At 35.4% G+C, this 24,695-nt stretch overlaps 1 protein-coding gene across 5 annotated transcripts in view; it reads right to left on the minus strand.

The window, feature by feature from the left end:
- Positions 1–379: 379 nt before the first annotated feature.
- The window catches only part of NUP133 (nucleoporin 133), a 36,691-nt gene continuing 12,375 nt past the window's right edge, over positions 380–24,695 (minus strand). For 3 of the 5 annotated variants that reach the window (XM_050893611.1, XM_050893615.1, XM_050893612.1), the window contains exons 10-26: positions 24,401–24,548; positions 23,520–23,677; positions 22,250–22,341; positions 19,930–20,093; positions 17,924–18,018; positions 17,566–17,790; positions 16,440–16,562; positions 15,885–15,984; positions 14,643–14,885; positions 13,280–13,413; positions 11,496–11,654; positions 9,952–10,087; positions 7,969–8,087; positions 6,404–6,484; positions 4,336–4,400; positions 1,817–1,905; positions 380–763 (exon numbers count right to left, since the gene is read on the minus strand). In XM_050893611.1, the coding sequence (XP_050749568.1) occupies positions 627–763; positions 1,817–1,905; positions 4,336–4,400; positions 6,404–6,484; positions 7,969–8,087; positions 9,952–10,087; positions 11,496–11,654; positions 13,280–13,413; positions 14,643–14,885; positions 15,885–15,984; positions 16,440–16,562; positions 17,566–17,790; positions 17,924–18,018; positions 19,930–20,093; positions 22,250–22,341; positions 23,520–23,677; positions 24,401–24,548 (2,268 nt within the window). In that variant the 3' untranslated portion in view covers positions 380–626. The other 2 variants (XM_050893613.1, XM_050893614.1) reach the window with 2 other exon arrangements.

A 24,695-nucleotide genomic window follows, 5' to 3' on the forward strand; every position in this document is an offset into this window, starting at 1 on the left:
TTAATCTTACAGATATAAACTGAAAGAAGGGTATATTTACTCTGAATGAGAACTGTGCTTTATTCCTTTCTGTCACGGACAAGCTGAGTGACCAGTGACAAGCCACTTACCCTTTTTGTGCCAGTAATCTTTAATGCAAAATTGAAATTACCTAGTTTCTACAGCTAAAAGTGTTGTACAAAGACAGAGTAGAGTTATCTTACAGAACAATCATTTGTTTCTCAAGTAAGCTACACAGTCACCCAGCATTCGTGTTTTCAGTATGTTCTCTGAACTGAAATCACAGCCCCAATGAAGTGAGAGCAGAAGTTTCCACCTTCTGCCGTGGGTCCTGCATTTCACCCTGTGTGTCTTTGAGTCTCAGGCAGGACTCATGCTAATGAAGATCTAGAATGAAACAGCAAGTTTATAAAAGGCACAGAAAATGAAAACTTTATTTTTCTTTTGCCTGAAAACACACTTCTGCCTCCCCTGACTAAAATGTCAATGTCTATAAATTTAAGACCAAGTATATTACTCATATAGATTTTATTACAAAGTTTTAGCAAAAAACCAAACAGAACATAAAAAAAGTATACATGAATTTAACAGTCCTTTAGAAAAAATACTTTAAAAAATAGTGAGAATCATGCTTGTCCCTGAACATAGAGTTCATAGTTTGCCTTTAACACAAATTCGAAGTAAGCATTATATTTCAAGTTGCCAAGTTCGTTTGCTTGCAGCAAGTCCTTCACCTCCGGTAAGTATTCACTTAACTGAACTCCTACAACACAAAACCTTTTATTACAGCACTGATAAAAGTACTTTGCATTAGCAGTTAAGATCATTTTTAAGTAAACACCTGTGCCTGCCTCAGAGTTAAATTACTCTCTTGGAATTGAGATCTAATTCTATTACACATGTCAAGAAATACAATAAAGTTTAAATAGCCTGTAAAACTGAGGGCTTTTTTTCTTTTCTTTTTTTTTTTTAAAAAGGTATTTCACAGAGCTTCTCAGTGAATTTATGATTAATCCTAAAATCTTTAAACCTAAAATCCAAGTCTTCACATAACATGTCACCAAAATAAAAAAAAAATTAAAAAAAAAGAGAAAAGAAAGATCAGTCATATAATAAATACTTATATCATCAGTTGCAACATTTCAGTCTGGGGTGTGAGAATCTTAAAAAAGGAAAGAAATTGACAGGATTGAACACACAAAACTAGAACTGTTCTGAAGAACTTAATTTTTGTATTTTTGACATGAAGCCTTCTCTGTTCTGGAAAAAGTTAATATGCAGTAATATTTAAAATGGACTTTGACTCTAAATTGCTTCCCTCCCCTCCCCCCGCTGTTAACTTCCATGGCCATAACTTCCCATGGTCAGCTTTAACTTGGGGGGTTTCTTTTATTTTTTTGCTTTTGGGGAAGGAAAACAAAAACAAAAAACCATTTAAGCTAAAATAGATTAAGATCTTCTGAATGACAGACAAATAGTTATTAATCCCTTATTTTACAGAAGATATGTATTTAACTCCAGAAGACATACTTTACTGTACAGTAAGGAACTGCTACAAATCTGATGGCTGCCCTACTGAGCAAATAATTTGAGGATACTAAGATTATAACCAAGAAATCTGCTCGTCTATTATCCCCTCAACATTTTACAGAGATAGAATTAGCTCCATATGATTGTAATTATCTAGTGGAATGCATATGGAAGCTTTTATTACTCTGAGAATTTATTAACGCTGCTTCTTATATATTAGTGTTCATCTTAAGCAGCTTTTGAAAAAACAATTTCAAGAAGTTAATTATATTTAAGCACACTTTACCTTCTTTCAGTAGTTTTTGTAGTATTTTCACAAATATACTATCTTTAGATGCTTCAATTGGATCATCTTTACCATCTGAACTGGACCATCTGCAAGTCAAAGAATAATTTGAGGAAAGAATTGCACAGATGAAATCAAATGAAAACTAACAAGAAAAAATCCACAGGAAATTTGATAAATTATCAAAGGTGATTAATACATGTTCACACATAAGTGTTATGTGCTTGGCTACAGCTCAAAGCAAGAGGTTTTTTCTATCTTGTGTTAATTATTCTTTATTCCAAGAGTAAAACTGCAATAAAATTGCACTACTATAACGTAGTCTAGTTAGGAGGACAACAGAAATGCTTCCTGTCTTCTAAACTGTAAAAGAAAATATTATTTCTTTGATAAAATAAAAAATATTATCCATCAAGGTAAGAACTACCTAGTCTCAGTAATTATATTTTACGATTGAGATGATGAAAGTATAGATTTATTTCCTGGTAGAATAAAGCAAGAGCACCAATTTGCTAACATATTTGAAAAAAAACAAAACAAAAAAGCAAACACTGAGAAAAGGAAGAAGGAGGAAAAAAATTGTAAAATCTAAGTTGCAGGCCTGTAACAGCACAAACAGACACAAAAGAAATACAGTTTGTCTCATTTGTGATTAAATGTGAAGGTGCAGACTCGCGAATGCAAGTCTCATCTATGATAAAAAAATCCCAAACAGATTCTTGTAAGAGAAAGATTTTTTTAAATGATCATTTTTCATCCTTGCAGAGCTTTATACATAGCAGTTTTAAGTCAACACCAACCTAACTTCTTCTGCTGTGGTTGTAACCTTTCAGTTGTTAAAATTTCCTGTTCCATATGTTGAACTGCCAGACAAAACTAGTTCTCATATCACTCCCTAAACCAACATGAACCTCCTTGGGCCAATGGGACATGCTTGCAACAGATCTGGACCTGGCTCCCAGAAGCTATTACTGACAAATCCTCTGTACTTCGCCGAAACCATGGTTTTACCCCGGATGTCACTTAAATTCCCGATCTTCCAGGATTTCATCTTTAATTCTATTGGGAAGAATGTGAAGGAAGGAGGGAAGGAAGGGGAAGGGGGATTTGAGGAAACAAATCACTCTTAGGCACAGAGGAGAATAGTGAGGACCCTACGAGAACGTGAGGAGCACGCTCAGCAAGGCTCTCCATTCTACCCAAGAACCTTACCACCATTTTTAGCTGTTAAGCTAGAAAACAGATGCCATCCTTAAAAGCAGGTATTGTAACATGTCAAACGCTTACTTTTGCACACAGATGAAAGTTAACACTACCTCTTTTGAAATAGCAATCAACCTCTTTGTAAGCCTTTGTGAGCCTTGCTGGACTGGAAACTCACCTGGGACGTGAAGTTTTCTAAACGCTATTCAGTGCAAAGTGATCTCAAATTGCATCTGGTTAGCTAGCAGAGTGGGCAAAATCTTGTCAGCATTATGTATGATTTAAATGGTTTAAATATTATGTCCAAAACTGTTCTCGGCCCGGGGTAGACAGGACATAAACCAATTATTGGACTGGTGCCATGTAGGAGTTCTGGATTCTTCTGTCTTGAAAATAACAGGAAGGGAAGAAAACACTTGGAATAGTGTGAACCTGTTTCTGCACATTATTTGTGTCATATGTGACAATAACTTAGTCATGCAACTAGGAATTTATTTGCTACAGACCACTGTCCTTTGGAATCTATCCTATGCATAAGTGCGAATCCAAATGCTGCTTGTTTCCATTTTAATCACAAATGGCACAGTCCATTTGGAATGTATTCTCTCCTCATCTTTTCCTCCTTAGGTCCTCTTGGAACATGGATGGGAGTTAGAGAAGCTGGATAACTTCTGAAAATTAGAAAGGAAAGCGAGGAAATGCCATTTGAGTTATTTAACCTGGGAGAGAACAGCAGCACGGCTTGATGAGAAGATTCTTCTGACCAATTGGATTCAGCCTGTATTTGGTGTTGAACATCCGTAAGAGTGGCTCATTTTAAGCAGTATTTAAGGCTTCGATCACTTACAGTCAAGAATGCAGCTTTAACTCAAAAAGGTCATGAACTTGTCAGTGTGGTTCAATGGCCAAAACTAAGTGAAATAAAAGTTTGCAGGAGTGACCTCTGCACCTGTTGCTCTTAAAAAGCTTCTATCTTGAGATGCTTCAAAGGAAAAAACAGTTTCAGCATCAGTCATTTCTTTTACCTTAGCACAGGGTTCAAGAATGAAAGCTTCATGGCTACATTTCTGTCAGGTGCTGAGAATGCATAGTAGGTTGCCAAGTGAGCTAAGCAAACAAAGTACTACAGATTTTTTTTGTTGGGGTTTCACTTTACAAATAAAAAGACACATCCAGATCACATACTTTATACTTTACTAACCTCATACTATGAAATTCAATCTTTTCAGTGAGCTAGAGAATAGTATACTAATATGTAATTCTGGAAAACCTATGTCACAAATACTCCCAGTAATTTATATTTATATTGGACTTACCCATCTCTTCGGAGAGCCTGACAGAGAATTTTAAGTTTAAGATCGTTTACATCCACTTCCTCTTCCTTCAGTTCATATAAGGAGAAAAGACAGGTAAGTTAAAATTTTTATTTTTTTTTTTTTAAGGAAATAATCACTCTGTCACACAGATTATACCAATGAATTAGAGTCTTCAGTTACTGAACATTGTTTTTAACACATGCTATTTTAACAGATGACCTGATCAGACTGTTGAAACACCAAAGACTGTTCATTTCCATTTGAAAACATGGCTCAGACTTTCCAACTACCTCAATTTGAAAAAAGGCGTATTTTACAGCACATGAACAAATACCAATTTGTAAAACAGTGTATTCTAGGCAAGTTTCATTTTAAAATGTCCTAAATGGTGACTGAAGTCAAGGCTCTCCTTTCAGCATGGCCAAGCTAACTAGCATGCATTAGTGTCCACATTAGGATGTATGTTTTATGAATATATTAGTAAATGTCTTCAAAGATACACATTTGTCATGGAAAGGGCAGTCCCTTCATTGCACAGAAACGTTGAGATAATTGGTGTCAGAGCCCCTTTTAAAATATGATGTCAGAAAAAAGACCTTTTTTTTTTTTTCCCCACCTCTCAATGTCCTGAAGCATCACATCTACTTTAAATTCCCCTCTAAGAGATAACAGAAACCATGAACACTTGAATTTAGAAGCCTGGAAGCAAGAGGATGGATCTTGACTTGACGCTACACTTTTGCAAGAGAAAAGCAGGGAAACCTAGGGAACAGCTAGTTTTTAGACTCTAGTCTAAACCACCATCTCTAATTTGTGCTGAATGGTTCTACTCAAGTTGGCAGAGACTCAAATAGCTGAGCAAACAATCATTTTGAAATCTCATGGTTTTAGAGTGACATTTATTTTATTTAGATGTAAAAAAATATAGTTGTCTCAGCGTTCATGAATTGCGTTGACAGAATTTAAGAGGAAAACTAGTTTAAAAGAGAACCAAATGAGTTCACTCAAGTTTATTTTACTGCAAAATATTATCATTTGGACTATTTATGCTGTAAATATGAAGGGGGAAGTTAGGAAAAAAAAAAAGCATTGAATTTTCTTTTTAAACTAAAGAGAACTAACTCAGAGTAACATGCTACTCTAAGTAGTAATACTCTTTCCTCAGTACAAAAAATACAATATAGTACTAAACACAGGACAAGTAAACATATACATAAACAAGCAAACAAATTACTAGTTAGTAAAAACATTTTATTAAAAAGAAAATTTGATAAAAGAAATGAAATTAAAACAAATTTAAAATAAATTTAAATTTTAAAAACAATTTAATTATAAAGTTATTTATCAAACCAAAGTTATTGAAGACCAACAAAATGGCACAATAGTGTTTACAAAGCACTACTACAGAGAGGATTTTAACTTGGAGCCCTACCCAGACTAGCAGGAATTGGGATAATCAGAAAAGAGCTCTCATTTTCAATTGGTAAGGAATACTTTTGCTAAAATAATTCAACTTTAGGTTTTTAGCAAAGACTGTTGTTAATTCAGGTTTGATGCTCCTCAGAAATTGATTTATTCATGCTTAGTGGAAAATTACCCCTGACAAGATACTAGGTCATACAACGAGATGCAGTGAGAAAGCAGACAGCAAATCTGTGGTTCAATGCTATTTACATGTTAAAAAGCTGGTGACTATCCCACATTATCTCATGACCATCAGAGAAACTGCCAATATGGAAGATGCAAGAACTAAATTACTGAAAACAGATGATCTTTGTCCTGTTTGGAGAAAGCCTGTAGGGAAGCAAGGCTCTAAAAAAGAAACTATAGACTACAAATGGGAAGTGAAGATGAGAAGTGTCATTTTTCTTAAATGATCTAAACCACATTTGGCAGTAAGTCTCCATTGACTTAAAAACAAACTGAAAAAACACATCAGGGGTTATTTTTAATTACAGTACACTAAGCTAATATGTTAACTAACTACAGATGCACCATCCTAGCTTAAATAATAATAAACAAAAAAAATAAGTCCCTGGGTTAGAAATCCTTCAAAAACTTTTCCTACCTCATCAATATATTCCAGCAGATCAAGTGCTTTCTTGAAGTCATACTCATTGGCCCTTCTGTTCTCATCACATATGTACATCTACGATACGAGAGATTAACGTAGAGAATTATTTTTAGCCTACAAACTAATGTAACTGATATCACGGACAACTCATTGTGGGAAGACCACCATGTATTTTCCACTTACATGACCTTCTCATGAAAATATGTCTTGATTCAACTGCAAGTATTTTTATAGTAAGGAATATACTTAAGGTTTTAGAGCAGCATTCCACCTACATGACAATGGTCTGTGGACAAATGATATTGGCTATAAGGCTGCTAGGTTTCAAATTTAAATGCCATTTAAGGCTGTAACATTCCTGGACTATTGTAGCCAGAGCTCAGCTCCACAAATAAGCTCTCAGAATTATTTCAGTAATTAAACTCAAAGCAGTACTTAAGCACACGTACTGCCTTTCACCTTTTAAAAACAGACAAGTTTGCTATCAATATTTCACCCCCCCCAACAAAATTCTAAATTAGTACTTCAAAGGAAAATTAACATTAACGCTCTTTTTATTTACACTTTCTGAGTTTCATTTTCGCATTGTATGTAGCAAGTATGAACATTGGTTTGACAATAAAGAGAATTCAGAAGGAAAACTGTCACGGTGCCAGCGCTTGCCAAGTCATGAGTGACACTTCCTACTCTTCCCTAATCCCACAGCTAGCCTCACTTAAAGGTGCAGGTAATGACTTCAGAATCTGCTATTAGCATTGTTCTAAGAAAATGAGGAGAATGTAAACAAGCACGCTATCAGCTTTTAATTTTCCACAGGATTACAGAAAAGTAAGGAGTTGCAAAACTGACACCCAAACAGGACCTGATTTGTTCTACAATGTATCGTTGTTACTCATTGACTATTTTTTGTGTGCATCACTGGATGGTAAAAATATGCTGCCAACAAGGCAGAAACAGTAAGGCTACTGGTTCCTGGCTAACACCAGCGAGGGGTGTGGAAAAGGACTCAGCGCTATGAGTGATCCCAGTACTGGAGCAGCTCATGTTTTTGTTTCGGTATGGGTTGGGTTTTGTTTGGTTTTGAAAAAAAAAAAAAAAAAAAAAAAAAAAAAAGTAGAAAGACTTCGGGTGCCTCTTTGCACAGGTGACCAAAAGCCTCTTCCTGCTTCTAGCCCTTTCTTTTTCTAGATTGCAGCATCCTTCTCCACTAAGGTGGAATTCTTTGTTCCTTCTGCTTTCCAAGTTCTGCCCTACTGAGAATGTAACAGAAGGTAACCAGTAAATCAGCTTCTGGCACCGATTTGATTTGCTTTTTCTCCTAGCAGCACTCTAAAGCACACATTCAACAAGAAGAAATTTGAACTAAAACCAGCATTCTGAAGTTTGGTGCTGGTAGAAACTAAGCAAAGATAAACCAATTCATATATCAGATCTTTAGGTGCTTAGCAAGTCATATAAGGGACAAAGACACCTGTGATCTTCTCATTTATTTTGTCACACAGAGGCAGAAAACATACTGGAACTTTACCTGTGTAATGAAGAAAACATGAGATACTTACATCAATGAGCTGAGATGCAGACAACACTGGCATATCATTGAGGTTCAACTGTTTCTCTGCCAGTAATTGTTCAGGAAGCGTCTCCTGATGTAACAGAAAGCGTTCCTGTTCTGATATTTCTTGTAGTCATTTAAGGAAATGAATGTTTCATGTTATTAAAATGTAGTAATAAATTCTATGGCACAGTAATAACTGTCAAGTCACAACATTATTCAGGTCTACAAGTGTTTGTTATGAAGCATTCTATTTGGACACTTATCTATGTTCCTGAAGCACAGAAATACTTCAGTATTGTCATCCTGGTGAACTAGTTCTTACTTTCCACTCAGGTTCCCAGTGTAATGCAGACTGATAACTCTTCTTTTTTCTCAAAATCACAAAATGAATACATAGGATTGGAGGGAAGCTGTTGCAGTATGCAGGGAAGTAAGTTGGTTGCAATTTTTAGGAGCTACCTTTTGGCTGAAGACCTGTGCCATGGACCTGCTCCATCTCATGAATTATTCCATTTTTGATTGTTTTGTTTTCCAGTATGATCTGCTTCAGGGTTAGAAACTTATTAGGCTGAAACAATCAAAATGGAATAACTTCAGCCACACTATGTGAACCCTGCCCTTCCCACCCAGGTCCTTTGCATGGTAGAAAGGGGAAAACAGTTCTAAGGAGCATTTTATCTGTTTAAATGGATAAGCAAAATGTGGCAGAAATAGTTATTTTTTCTTTATCAATAGGCAACTGATACACAAAGAGCGTAAGTTTTAAAAGCTATGTCATGTGTCATATAGAAACATGTAGTAGAGTAAAGTCCAAACCAAATTTTGAGAGTCCATTAGTCTACTGAAATAAAGCTTTGATTTCTTCACTTTTCTATGGTTTTCCTATTTAAAGATGAGATTCTTCACATCAGCGTTGGGGTTTTTTTCACAGCGGTGAGAAAAACAAATTTAAACTTTAAGATTTCATGCAATGTTTTCTAATTTAAAAAGCAGATAATACATTATTATTATTACAAGCTCAAAATAATCTGTAAAGCCTACTTAGTTATCATAATTATCCCTGGGCTTCTTCAACAGGATTTCTTTTAAGAATCGTACATAACATACATGGATAAATATGCAGATAAATAGAAGTAAGCTTCAGTAGTAACCTTGAGTAGTATTTCATAGCTTCCCCCTGGTGGCCAGTATCAGCTTAACTATTAGTGTAGAATTGCTTTTTCACAAACTCACAGCACCATGTGCTGCACAAACAGTATTAGGAAAAGGGTATTTTCCAAAGGGATAGGAATGGCAGAGCAGTGGGACTGTTGCATTTGGTAATGAAGCAGAATAGGTATTCCTACTTTTCCCGTTAACATCCTTTCAGTTAGAGCATAACGAAAGACTGTCACTGTAACTTTCTAGATACAGAGAGTAAGATGCTGAGAAAGCACTTCTTGATCACAAACGTATATATTTGCAAGTAATTTATTACAATACAACATAGTTACTGGATTTCCTTGTACAGCCTAAGAGTCTCATGACTTGAGTGGAATTCATAATTGAGAGCCATTCAATAAACAGGCTTTAAGAAATTAAATCATTTTTACTTTGCATCTGAAATATAAAATGCAGCTTCATGAAAACACATTCAGTGTGAATGGTTTACAAGTTTCAGCCACTTCAGAACTGTCTAATGATGTCTCAAACTACTATGCACCTTGTTAATTATGCCAGTATTTTGCATGATATTAGAAAAAGTGAAAAGGTACAAATTTCCCATGCTCATAGTCCTAACTCACAGGTGAAAGTGAATACTGAGGTTACTGCCTCATGCTGTCTTCCTTACCCTTCCTGCAATGAGCAAAATCATCAGCCTGTTTACCCCTACCACATTAAGTTATAGCCCTCAACCTAACAAATTAACAATCTGCAAAATTAACGTGATTCTAATTCAATAACTTCATTAGTCTATTCTTCACTTTGCTCTGTTTTTATTTCTTACCTTCTATTTTCTCTTGCAGTATGTCTTCTGAGAAGTCAGATGCCAGTGCAGCTAATTTGCTCAAGCCAAGAAGTGTTTTCTTCTTTGCAAAATATCGGGTCTCCATATTTGCTAAAGTCTGCAACGTTCTGTGAGCCTGAAATTAATAAAGATGTTAGAAATCAGTTTTATAAGTTAACATCAGAAGGTTAACAGATAAGGATTTAATCTGAATTGCAGTCTCACAGCTATTTATCGTTTGTAATACTATAACCCTTACTTTCAAAAGTCGTACAACTTGCACATTAAAACTCTGCATTACACTCTTCAGGAAGACATACAGATCTCTACTCCAATTATATGCAAAAAATCTTTTCAGTACTCATCAAGAAAAACTATCTTATGATCAAGTAATAACTTGCAACTTCACGTATTATACCTCTGGGATCTTATTCAAGGCTTCGCCATAAAAGCCAGGCAAATATGCTTTGACAGAACAATTTTGCATGCAGATTGATTTACTTGTTAATTCAGGAATTTGAAAAAAACAGAATTATAACTGCTGCAGTAACCAAACATATAGGCAAGAATTTATTTGTCTATCAGACAAAGGAACAGAAAGTTTCTGAGTACTTACTCAGAAATAAACTATCCAGACTGAATTACTTGTATATTTTAGAATCCTTGCCCCCTCTTCATAGTGCTTTGCTATAACAGAGAAAACCTCAGTCGACACAAATGGAATATTACAATATTCTCAGGATGGTTTTTGTTTTGTTTTGGTTGGGTTTTTTGTTTTGTTTTAGGGGCATACAGTATTATCAACCTATAATTTGCAGTAGGGTAAATGTTTCCATGCTCTGCATGCTTAATAAATGTGCACATGGATTGAAAGAAGCCATTTTTGTTTAGAAATAGTTTATTTGCTGAAGTGAAATACATTCCTAAGTCTAGCAGAAGGAAGGAGAGACTGACCAGCAGGAAGTGGGGAAAGAATAACTGGGCAGCCTACAAGGCAACAAAGGATCAAGTTTAAAAACAATGTCACATTAATCTATCCACATGCACATTTGCTATTAAAAAAAAAAATACTTTTCAACTATGCATGTAAGTGATTAAAGTAATCGATACCTTTTTTACTTTTGTGATACCTCCAAATTCCTTTGCTTTAAATAGTTAGTCTTGAAATATAAGTTTCAGTTTTTCCCTTGCTGGATAATCAGATAATGCTATTGATATTCACTGTGAACCCCCAATTCCATCAAAGTAGTGATCACGTAGCCAAACAAAACTTCTTTGATAAAAAGTATTAGTCACCAACAAGGGATGAAAAGCAGCCCTAATTTCCATTACATGGTGCAGTGGCTTATATGATATACCAGATTGTGCCTGGAGGGAGGCTTTTGCTACTCCATTCATAATCTGTGTCATCTCTCCCCTAACTCATCTAGATAAGCTGTCTTTTGATGATGAAGAGTCTTAACTAGATAATTTGCCTACTTGAATATGTACTTGACCTGTTTAACATGCGATATTTCAGTTTGGTTGTATTTAAGAAACCTTACCTTTTGCAAATCCTGACTATTGATTTCATGTAACCAGCTCAGATGCTCATGAGCTTGCAAGAAACTGGCCAGCTGTCCGTGCTGAGCAACAGGCTGAGATAACAGCTTCCCTCGCTTTCCTTTTTCTAGATACCAGCGAAACAGGAAATCTGAAAAATTCTGAAGATAACAGGAATATGAACACATTTTAAAAGTTACATTTAAATACCTCGTTTGTCTTCTAAGGTAAAATGCTTCATAAAATACAATTGGCAAGAACATGGTAAGAACCTGCTTAACAAAACAAGACACCCACACCCACACACAAAAAAAACCAGCGTTGATGAAAAAAATTAAAGAGTTCTGATAGAAATAGTGTTTAAAGAATTCATGAGCTACTCTGCAACAGATGCTGATACACACAGCACCCTTCAATGGAAGTGAAGGAAGTGCCAAACGTAAATTCTTCATATTAACCTACAAGAATGGAAACAGGTATCACATCAATCACAATTCTGGTCTTATTTTTTTACCTGTTCCTTTGCCCCCCTCAGAACTCTGTGCTATTTCCTTTCATATATAAGTTTACTTCCGCTGTCACTGTTTTTGAAACGTTCCCTCCTATCTCCAAGTGAACCTACAACCTTACTTCTCTCAGTCGTTGTTAAAAAACGATGTCTTTTTTTTTAAAAAACTATTTTATCCTCAAAAACTTCAGTGTGAAATAACTAATTAGGATTTATGTTTGAGATTAAATTTAGTCTCTTCAGAGTAATTTTAGAATAATGCTAAATTTTAATTGAATTAACAATTTAAAAAATAAAGTTTGAAGAGGCCATCAGTTTGCTATTCTATCTATTAGACTTGATCTCTAGATCAGCTCTACATTTGCGACAGTAACTTCTTTTCAGAAAGTGTTACATTTTTCCTTTAAAATAAAGCATGTGAAGAGGAAAAAAAAATAGAGAATTTATCCCCTTCTTTGGCAGTAAGTGTGAGTATTTAAGCCTCACTATTGAAAACGTTTACTATAATTTCTGTCTGTTACTAATACTTTTGCTTTTTCTTATTAAAACAACCTTTCTGTACTCTCTTTATTAGGAAACCTGTAGACTGCAGGATTTCTCTTTCCACAGTTGTTGTGGAAAGCTAAACAAATTGATCTCACCAACTCTCAAATTAGGAAACTTTTGTCCCAGTCCCCCTCACTTCAAGTAGTCTCTACTGCTTTTTCCTTAAGCTTTCCACTTCTTCAGCACACTTAGAAGTTTTTACACCAGATTTTAACAGACGTTGGAAAAATTGTCCAACAAGTACCCAGCAGGACAATAAAAAAAGACCACAGCAACATCCCTACCTTCCTACTCTCCTTAACTACTTTTCTATTTATACATTTAACAATCTCATCTTCTCTTTTGGAAATTATCCTTAAATTTGTATTACATTAGTTTAATAAAACAACAGCACGCTGACTACAGCACCTCGGTGAACAAGTCACAAAATGCTGACAGATGTTAAGGGTGAGGCAATGTGTTTGAAGCACAAAAAAGGTCCCATGAAAAGCCACTGCCCATAGAGCTAGTACCCGTATTTCTGCTGACTTGCTTTGCAGTCTCAGGGTAAAATACTCCATTGAGTTCTGCACAGTGAATGTTGACTTCAATTTTCCACTTTACCCCCCTATGTATATGTAAGTACATATGCATTAACAAAAAAACAAACAAAAAGAAATCATAACTTTTGCAACATTACAGATGCAAACTTATTAGAAAACACTATCTAACGGAAATAGAAAAAAGAGTTACCTGATCTGCAAACTGACTCATGTAACGTTGTAATCTGGCCTGGTTGTCTGTCTGCTCACACATTTGCACCAGGATATCAAAGTCACAGTACTTCTCTGCTAAAGCAGCTGCCATCTGATACTGTCCCAGGGAAACTAAGTAACCAAGAAAAAGATGTTATATCAAACAAGCTCATCTCTGACTGTAAGAGGATGACCAAGGGCAGACACCAGAAAAATGAAAACCAGTTTCAAGTGTTCACATCAAGGAGATAATTACACATTCCCCAAGAAACATTCACCTACTGCATACATATCCTGTGCACATGCAAGTTCACATACCTGCCACCTCCTTCCCCCACTACAAGAGGGAAGAAGAGAAGTTTAGAATACTAAACGGCCAGTATACATCCTATTTTCTCTGAAAGTTAGCATCATCTGCTATTTCTGCTGGGGGGAGGGCGGGATTCAACCCATGACTTAATATCTGTAATAATAGCCATTTAATTAAACAAAGTGAAAAGCAGCAGGCAAAGGCTTTTGATAAAAAGCAGAACAAGTAAAGACAATGGGGTTTGTATTAAAAATATATTATTTAAACTCTTTCTGTTTGGTTCAGTTAAATACGTAAGAGCAGAATACTCAATTTTGTTTGTAAGGAAATATGAACTTTAGATTGAACATAATGATATAAAATGTATTTACAAGCTAACAGAGCCCATGAATGTCAGTAAAACTGAGAATGATAGTTCAGGAGACTTTTCTTAAGAATGTTTAAGAATGTTAGGAGGTAGTGATTATTAGATTGTTCTATTTATTCATTTGTAGTCTAAAAACTCTAAACTTTATAAAGTTACTAAAATGTATTTACTCCAAGTTACTTCCACTTAAAAAGGGGACTTTGCTGTCAATTACTCATTAAAGACTTGACCACATCTGACAGGTTAAACAACAGATTTGGTTATTAAATAATCAAGATTCAAAAAGTAACTTTTTCCTGATAAACACTAAACAAGTTTTCAGGTATATAAGTTTATGTCAACTTGCAACAACATAAACATTTAGAAATCCATTTACAGGCTATTTTCAGCCAAGTGGCACAACATAAATTCCTGCCAGAAAAATATAACAAGTTAGCAAAAGAACAAAATTCAAGCAGCAACATGTCTTATTAGAGTTACGGGCATGGATGCAGTCCTGGATACAATTCTGCAATCTGGTAAATATCTCATTAAATCATAAAAACAGTCATTTATACTCTGAAGGTAAACATGTAGAACAAATAGAATTGACAGACAGATGCCATTTACTCTATCAGATTTGCATAATTTCCTCATCGAATGGAACATTTAATCCTTGCATTAAGGAAAACAGACAGTACTTACGGAGAGGAGACAAGAGTTCTGATCTTTTTTGCACATATTCCATTTCCAAATTGCTGTATCGCTCTTGATCAGCAGGGCGGTCCACAGATTTCAGCTGAGAAACATAGCCATCTAGAAAACAATCCAGTAGTGCTACCAACTGTTCAGCCACAATGCTACGGAGGTTACTGTCCACCTGGGGATACACCATCTTCAGAATGACTCCGTGCTGACGTATTATTGCTGTACGAAGGCCACTAGACGCTTGGGAAAACAACACAGTGAACATTAAAACAATAATCCTATCACCTCAGGAATCTGTGCTGAAGTAAAACAAAAACGTTACTATGTATAATTAAAAAAAATAGAAAGAAAAAAGCTAATAAACATTTTAATTTTAAAAATCAAAGCAATACTATCAGCCCCCCCACCAAAACCCCCACATACTCCTATCTACCTTTACGTATTAAATTCAGCCAAAATGCAGTAAACAAAAAAGAACAGAAACAAAACCACCCCCTGAACTACACAGATCTATACTGCCAACTATCAATACCAGCTATTTTTCAGAAGAAAAGAATCACTTGCCCAATCTGTAAGCAAACTAGAGAATACACACAAGGAAAAGGCAATTTCTGTTAACCTGATTTAAATACTTGGATGTAGTCATCAAGACATAACACACCAAAATAGCTTGCACGGGTCCTGCTTTTTAAGAGATATTTATCTTGGGAGCACTAACAAGTGTGTTTTATACGTAGAGGCCAGAAGGAAGCTTAAGCACCAACTGGAAAGTGCTTGCTTCTGCAAACATTTGTTCTGATAGTTTTTCATGTTATTAAAACACCAAAACAAAACACACTTAAGGAAGTGGAGAATCATCAGTCCTTTTAAAACAGTTACAGATTACATTTTATGATTCATTTTAATGTTATGTATCCCATAGGTCTGCCAACCAAAACTAGTGCATACAAAAAAAAAAAAAATTTAGCTTTGTTTCCCAAACTTTGTTTTTGTAGTCAAATTTGCAATGCAAGTTTTAAAGAATTATCATCAGTACTGGACAAAATAAGTGTTCATTGACTCATTCAGTTTCATTCCCCAAACGGAACCTTCAGCTTCTCCTGTTCTTACTGACAACCTCGTAGCAGCTTTTAACAGTAAGTTTAACATTCAGATTGAAATTCATGTGTTCTGAAACTCACAAAAAGTACTTTTTGTTTAGGATAGATAATTAATAAACTAGTAATAATAATTTCTTACCTGTCCATGGAATATATTCAGGTTCTCTTTCTGGAAGCTCTCCTGTTTTATATAAAGAGGCTCTAGACTGACGATACTGACAGGCAGCTTGTAGCATGTCCTATTTAAAGGCAAGAACATAAGTATTTTAAAGTCTACTTGCATATACACAGACCGTAAAAGATGTTGTCTTTTTTAATTCTGAAATATTCTTTTAATATCCCCCTTCTTTCTACACCACTCTCTCAGTCGTATAGAAAAGCACATATTGACTAAGCAAGAAACCTCAGTGCTCAAGCACAAGCTCTTCACTCTTTGCTACGTACTCGTGCTTTCAAAACTTCCAACAATGCTGCAACTTCTCAAATTCTCTTTAGCAGTGCCTCAGGATGAAAAGGAATGTCCTTAATTCTGCGTGAGACCATCTTTTCCTCCCTAATACATTTGGACATGTGAAAAGTGCATTCATGTTTGCTCTCATGTCAGTAACTCAGATGTGCTGCACTCAGCTTGTTGATTGCTCTTCAGTATTTACCTTCCCCTCCCACAAACATTTTAGTTAATGCAGTTCTATACCTTAATGATGTTGTTCACATTGACAACTATCTGGGCCCACTCAATTGATTCAATAGGCATATCTTTCAGCATTTGTTCCTCTTCTTCTAGTAAGCATTCAAAGATGGAATCTATCTGGGACACCTTAAAGATAGAATGAAAAATTGCACTGAACACAAACATATCCATCACCAGCTGACACCTGAAAGCCAAGTTATGAGAGTTGTATAGAAAAGTAAACAAATATTAGTGGAAACCACATCAATAGCAAAAATATTAAAAGGTGTCAACTACTCAAATGGATAATGAAATCACCAGCTTGTATTTCATACAACACTTAGAATACAAGAATTGCCTCCTTTCTGGACTTAAATCCAGAAGCAAAAAAAATCCTCATTTTTGAAGGCAACTCCATAAACTTTCATTACGCGTATTCCTCCATCATCTTCTGAAACATTTGGCAGTAGAACCTTTGTTAGATAAAGCATACTGGATAACATACCTGCTTTAAAATAGCAGACTATTATTTCTATTTTCTTTTATATTTATTTTTCTCCACTAGCAACTACTGTCCTCTACAGGAAAAAACTTCCTAAGAATAAATGTTATGTGTATAGTTCTTCTCAAGAAAGAAGAAATAAAGACTGGGCGCTTGACTGGAACGTGGCATAAACTGAGAACTAGCTTAGATTCACTAATGTTAGACAGGACAAAAAAATTATGAGAGACTGAATTGATACAATTCCATCCAGGACAGCTCATCAAAGCACCTCTCCTATATGGAAACCTTCATACTCTTCAGTTCACCCCTTAAAAATAATAATATATTTAATTTAGCATACTTTTTCTGATGTGCCAGAGAATGTCACTTGTCTTTTTCACTGCTCATCCACATTAGTTAGTTGGAAATCGTAACAACTTTACTTCTGCTACATTAAATTTGTCAGAATTCATGTTTCAGCTGCAGACATAAAAAAGTACGTACACTAAAGTGAGGAAAATACTGCCACACCATCCCTATTTAAAGGGAAATTGTGTAAAGTTGAATTGATTTTTAAAGGGAAAAGTTTCAAAGTATACATTAAAGCATTGCAACTTCTACTGCACGCGATACTATACAGTGATTCAGAAATAACAGGTTTCTTACCTCTCGAAAGAACACATCTGCAGGGGTAAGACTTGGTGGAATATCACACTCCCTTTTGTTTAATGCGATCAGTATAGCAGCATTCACTAGATCAGGCAGCCTGGAGTGGTGATTCTTGAGAACAATAGCTGCTGCTAGTTTCTCTGCGTGCTCACAGAGCAACAATCGAGTTGCCATCGGCATCCCTCGTACTGGAAAACTGCCCAGACGTTCAAATACACCAACCTTTTATTAAAAAAAAAACCAAACAAAAAACACCACACCACATGCACTTCAAACTGTGTTCTAGAAGAATTACTTTAAGACAAAATAATACTCTACTCTCTGTGCTGATACCAAAACAGTAGTAGAATTCTACCTGATGAAGAAACTCAATGAAGAAGGAGTGTGCTTTTGTCTTATCCTCTAGCTGATGAAGAAGAATGAGAGATGTGTTGCTGAAACCAGCTGCTTCTAAAAAGAGACAAATCTTAGATCAGAGCACTTGATATCTTCATTTTTTTGATAACTATTTTTTTTGCCTCTGAGGTAAACTTATTTCTATAAATTTCTATAGTGTTACCGCACTGGTACTTTTTAAAATATACGCACACACATTTATATATTGCTTACCATGCTATTTTTAATGTGGTTTTTGAACTCTATCATAGCTGAAGTAAAGCCTTCAGAAGAAATCAGGTCTCTTTAGATCAGTACAACTATTCTGAAGCACTCAATTCTTTATGCTGCTAAAATAGCAGCTCACCAGCTTACTCAAGTTTTATTAAGATTCAGATTCAAATTTTTATCTTCATTGTGGACTAGCTATTGCTAAATTTATTATGCCCTAGACCACAGCTACTACAAAATAAAGTATTAACAGGCATTCAGACCTAATTGACTCTGTTGCCTGCACAATTCCACTGCACAACATAAGTGGTTGCCCAGCACTGCTCTACTTTTCTTCTTCCTCAAATGAGCTTGCATCTGAAAAGCCAGCTAACATTTCCGTCCAGACAATCAGGTCCTTAAAGGAGCCAGTAAGGATGATGGAAGCTTCCTCATGAGTATCCCCACAAGTATCTTACCTCAGTAGAGACCTCCAGAGCCCAAGTTATTTTTTTTTATTTCAGAATTTTTGTATATTCTAAGTGTGCTTTAAACCAAAAGACTACCAAGACACAAAAACTCGGAACTATCACTATAAGCAAAATTAGCAAGACTATTTCCAAGAAGCTATCAATTTTCACTTCTTGCTTTAGCTAGGAATAAATGCAGACAAGCTGCCAAATTAAAAATAAAGTTGATTCAGAAAATACCAAGGATCTGATGCCTGACAATTTCTAACTGGCTGCCATGCAGAAACAACAGCAGGAAGCATCATCCATCTGTAACTATTTACTATGTGAACTTTCAAACTAAGTCTCTGCTCAGTAAATGGCAACTGCTGCCTAGAGGTCCTTGGGACAGTTTCAAATTCACACTGTTCATAAGAGACAGGGAAGCATGAATAAAGAAGTTTCTTGCTGAAAACATGTCTGCTTTAATCGTTAATGTACAATAAATACTCCAAATAAATTTCTCTAGTCCTCTTTTAGGCAGACATAAATAGCAATGCCCCAGAGGGAGACGAGCTCACTCTACCCAGGATACAAGCCTACCAGAAGCTCTGCAGCCACAATCACAAAGGGCTAAGCATGAGCAAAACTCAGAAAGAGCAAAACTCAGAAAGAGCAAAACTCAGAAAGAGCAAAACTCAGAAAGAGCAAAACTCAGAAAGAGCAAAACTCAGAAAGAGCAAAACTCAGAAAGAGCAAAACTCAGAAAGAGCAAAACTCAGAAAGAGCAAAACTCAGAAAGAGCAAAACTCAGAAAGAGCAAAACTCAGAAAGAGCAAAACTCAGAAAGAGCAAAACTCAGAAAGAGCAGAGCAAAACTCAGAAAGAGCAAAACTCAGAAAGAGCAAAACTCAGAAAGAGCAAAACTCAGAAAGAGCAAAACTCTTTCTCTCAACATACCTATTTGTGTAAAATAATTTAGATCTATCCAAGGAATCATGGAAACACTAAAGTGACACCACCTGTTCCTTGCATAAAGTACCCTTCTCAGAAACATTTTCTTTGCTGTTTGTGTTTACTATATGAAGTCAAGAACTAACCACAGTAGACTGCAAGCTTATCTGACAGTCTCATAGGATGCATCTTTCAGCCTTTCTGGAAATATATCTAGTGGTGGAAGAGGGCAAGGGACACCTATGCCTTTTTTGCAAAGCTTAAATTATAGTCTTATCTGGAGTACTACAGACACTTTTTCACCAAAAAAAAGAAAAAAACCCCAACCAACACCAAAAACCCCAACAAAAACCCTCCACACCATTATATTTACCTTCAGGTAAAGATTCAGCCCATCTCGGATCAGAGGCAGGGTAATCATCCATTAAGTCCACACTGATCTGAGTCACCGCCCTATCCAGTTCAGCATCAGAATCCAGATCTGCATTACTTGGAAAGAGCTCAACTACCATGCTTTGTGCATTGACTATATCTTTCCTGAAATAAAAGAAATACAAAGTATGTGAAATAAAAACAACAGATAGGATCGCAGGAACAAGAACCACTCAATTAGTAGGATTTTCTGATATGCTTTTTGTAAAGTGCTTTAGATTATAAACATCAAGCATTGTTTGGGCTGTCTTTAAACTAATTATGGATAAAAGGTATTCTGATTCTATGGATAAAAGGTATTCTGATTCTTTAAAGCAAGTAGGCTGCACAATCTATAAAACAAAAAAGCACAAGCCAGGAAGTGTTTCAAGTCACTTTTTATTTTATTATCCCTATTATTATTATTTAAGAGAAAAGTTTCACCACACAGAGCTAAGTCTGGATGTCTCTGGTAGCTAAGTCACCAAATTTCTATTGCTTGCTTTAAAATCCTCTCAAGGGTACATGTAATCACTCCCACAAATGGCAACAGAGTAAAACCTCTCAGGAAAATGCTTCAGCAAATATAATGCATTATTCTTATTTGCTATAATTTCAGAGAATCCTATTCTATTCAGGTCAATAAGTAAAAGAGTAAGAAGCATCCAAATGCTTAAACCTCCAACGTATGAAGTTGTACTAAAGAACTCTATGTAAGAAGCATACAATATTCACAAAAAGCACTGACTTGATTTTGTGATTAAAAATTATAGCATTCTGACTAAGAAGGGATACTGTGATTCCAATATATTATCTAATTTTTTAAATATTTCTATTTTTATGAGACTTTCAGTTTGCATGTTTATATGAGCAACATATCTTCAAATAAAAAACAGCAGTGCATTCAGAAATTGCACAAAGGTTTACTAAATCAAACTATACTTTTAAAAACTGGAATATACTGAATCTATTAAACAACCTTCCATTATTTGCTCTGTATCAACTGCTTGGCCATCTGGACAGGCCATTGCTACATCTGTTCTATGAAAGATTTCTCCATTCATTTTACCATACTATTTTTCTGGAAAAAATCTGAACCAATACTATACACATCAAATTATTAATTTCTTCTGGTTTCACAAATATAACCCAAATTTTAATCAAAACAACATTACACTTTCATACTATTTCACATTGTTTTCCTTACTACCTCCTATTTTCTTCTGACCCTGTTTCCAACCCCCTCGTTCACATCCTCAGTGATATTAACTTTCATATTTGTTATCTGTGCTCTCAGACCTTAGCTACTCCAGTCACCTCAGGACTACAGCCATCTTCAGCAGCAGTTCTGTTTACTGACATGTTCACTTGTGAATACATGTAGATTTTCTTTCTAAATTCCATGCATGTTTACAGATCTTGTCTTGATATCCTTTATTATGTGTGCCTAATCCCCTTCATAATCTTCTACCTCACATGCAGCTCTATGTCAAAAGCACTCCTACTTCCTGTTATCTTAGATCTGTTCTTTCCAAGTTTTAAGACTCTTTAAGGAGATTAGTCCTAAGAGGGTTTGTGGGTTGTTTTTTTTCTTTTAAAAATAAATATATACTGAAAACAATCCCCTCTAAATACAATTAATCTAAGTCTACAGCTCTGTTTATCTTCTTATCTCTCCTCTTCCTCCTTTGTTTACATCACTCATCTCAACATCAAACCTTTCAGAGGCATTGCATGCCTCCCATGCATGCCTACCCGTCAGGCCAGTCTGACAAACAGTGTATTTCCTTCCACTCCCCCCATATCAGTCAATCTAAGAAAAGATATCGTCTTGCCACAGAATCTGCCATGCTAGTTATTCTTCATGGCCACATAAATAGTAATTAAACATATTTGAAAATATTACTGAAAACAACTATGCAAATACAAATGAGGAAGAAAAGGAAAGAATGTTTTTTAACAACAAAACACCACTTCCTAAAATAAAGAAGTCAAAATAACAAAGTTTAAAGTTGTTTCACTGGCAGTAACGTAACATCATAGAATTTATGCAGAGTAAGCGAAAAGTCATTGAGATTATAGAATTCTGCTCCTTTTAGCATGTATCCTTTCTTCACCAGCTCAAGATGTATCTAACACTTTCCTAAGATGTGCGTCATTAAAATAGCTTTAATTAAAACAGCACAAGTGTATCTTTACCAAGACAATCTCTTACTCAAATATCAGAGTGCCTTCAAGAATAGCAAACAAACAAAGCCTCTAAAATCGAGTGCAATTTCTACCTGCAGTACTGTAGAAAAGCAGCTTTCAGTAATTTAGTCTTATCTTCTTGAGCTATGATTTCTAGCCTACTGGTTGCATCAAACGCAGGACTCTGAAAATGCAAAGTAAAAACTTCAGCCGAAAGACAAATATCAATCTTCATTATGAAATGAAAACAGTTTTTCTAAGTAGCAACAACGTAGATTTAAAATAAAAATGCCACCTGGAAGCAGTTGTGTTTATTAAGCCAAACATAAGCCCGTAAGATACATTACAATGAAAGCCACACAGTGGTTTGACCTCAAGCATTTTAATAAAATTCACACAAACTGCAAAGGAACTTCCGCCAATTTATTTCATCAGTCAAACTTTTTATGGTAATTTTAAATATTTTAACATTCAAACCCAACATTTTTGACAGAATTTAAAAGGTGTTCACAAGTACTACCACCCACAAAAACAATCTAAGTGCAGACAAATGTTACTAGATCAGTTCAATAAGAAAAATATAGTTCCATCTGAGCAATCACCACAAAGGTCTTCCACTAAAATACTAGTTAATAGTAACTGATTTAAAAGGTGATTTAATTGGAATAAGGATTGAAACTTACTATTACCCCATAGAAATATTCTCTAATTCATATTGTAACAATTTTTCTATTCTTCCCTCCTACTCCAGGGACATCTCCAGGGCACACACATTTTAAACAAAACATGTTAGATGTAAATAAGAGCTTAATAAATGCACATTGCCCAAAATATCAATAAAAATACTTTAACATATTTTTATAAGACTACATTAAAAAAAAAAATATATATATAACAGACCAGAAACAATATTCAGCCACTATATAGCCCTTCTCAGCTTAGCCTCCAAGCTTTTCACAGTGTGATAAGAAAAAAGTGTCTCTCATATGCACAAAGGAACAGACACAAAAGACCGAAGAAACCATCCTGATCAAAAAGTGAGAACAAAGTCTGAGTCTCTGCAGTAGTGTTATATGAGGCCTAGTGACATATAGTAATACATCTATGTGAAAAAAAAATATAAACTTCATAGAAATCTCGACTTCAAAACAAAGGAAAACAAAAAAGTTACCCAAACTGGCAGATGCTGTAAAATTTCCTGGGTTTTGAAAACTGCCTTTGTTACAAGTGTTTGAGTCTCTATTTAAAAAAAACCTTTAAAACTCAAACAAGCTAGGATTTCCACAGTGAAAATTCAAAACTGCCAGGAAAACATTTTATTCCTACCCTTCGTTTTCAACCAGCCAAACAACCAACCATTACCTCACTTCTTGGTCCAGCAACTGAAGAGGACAGGGAATCTTCAAGGTCTTCAGGAAGCACAGAAATGTTTTCCCTGGACAAGATGGTGATAAGTCCACTTTTTTTGGTAAAGAAGATGGGGAGGCTAGTACAGGAACCTGCTCCTAAAATGCTATCTCCTAAGATGAGCGGAGAGAAAAAAAAAAAAAAAAAAGGGAGAAAAAAAAAAAAGAACAAAGCACATAAATGCCACTTTAAGAACAAAATGTAACAGTTTCATAGACAATTATTAAATTTTGTCATGAACTAACCCACAGTAACTGACAACTGCACCTGACTTATAGAAATTGTGGATACTATTTGCTACTCAAGATGCAGATTTCCAGATACTGCAAGTTTGAAAGAAGAAAAAACAAAAGAAATCAAGATTCAGGTAGTTCAAATTCTACCTAAGGACCAATGTGTGCATCCCACTTGAAAACACCTCTAAAGGTCAAGGATGACATCTGACACAGGCACCTAGTACGAATTTTAGGCCGAGCCTTGACACAAAGTTACCTTTAAGGAAAAAAAAAAAATCCACAGTGAATGTTGGAAGGAAAAAAAAAGGGGGGGGCAAACCCCCCCCCCAACAAAACCCCCACCCTTTCATATACCACAAGTAGGGATCTACTTAATTTTCATCCAAAACACTGTAGAGTAAGCAATAACAAAACTGGATGTCACGTCAGTGCTTTCTCCGTACACTCATGAGAAACTCCAAACTTGAAAGATTTAATAGAGAGAAAAAAGGAGCATAAATATGATTCTGCTCGCTGAGAAATCTAAATACTGTAAAAACATTAAATTAGAAAGTATCAACAAAATGCGAACACACACACACACACCCCCCCGCACGTTACCTTGTATGCCAAATATGATTTTCTCCTGGGGTAAAGAAATTCTTCCAGTTCCAGTGGAACAAGCAAACACTTCATCTTCCTTATAGAGGTAAGCAGCATGGCTAAAGTAATCCGGGACTACCAGACAGCACAACACTTCCTCTTCTGACTGAAAGCGTTACATATGAACAATATCACATATATTATCAAAACCTTAAACAAACATCTAACACTTTAAAGGCTGATCTGAGTTGTCTGAATTTGTTTTAATTTTTAACAGGATATGGATAACACTTAGAACCTAAAAAAACCAAAC

Source organism: Gymnogyps californianus, chromosome 3 (assembly GCF_018139145.2).
Source record: "Gymnogyps californianus isolate 813 chromosome 3, ASM1813914v2, whole genome shotgun sequence".
Lineage (NCBI taxonomy): Eukaryota > Metazoa > Chordata > Aves > Accipitriformes > Cathartidae > Gymnogyps > Gymnogyps californianus.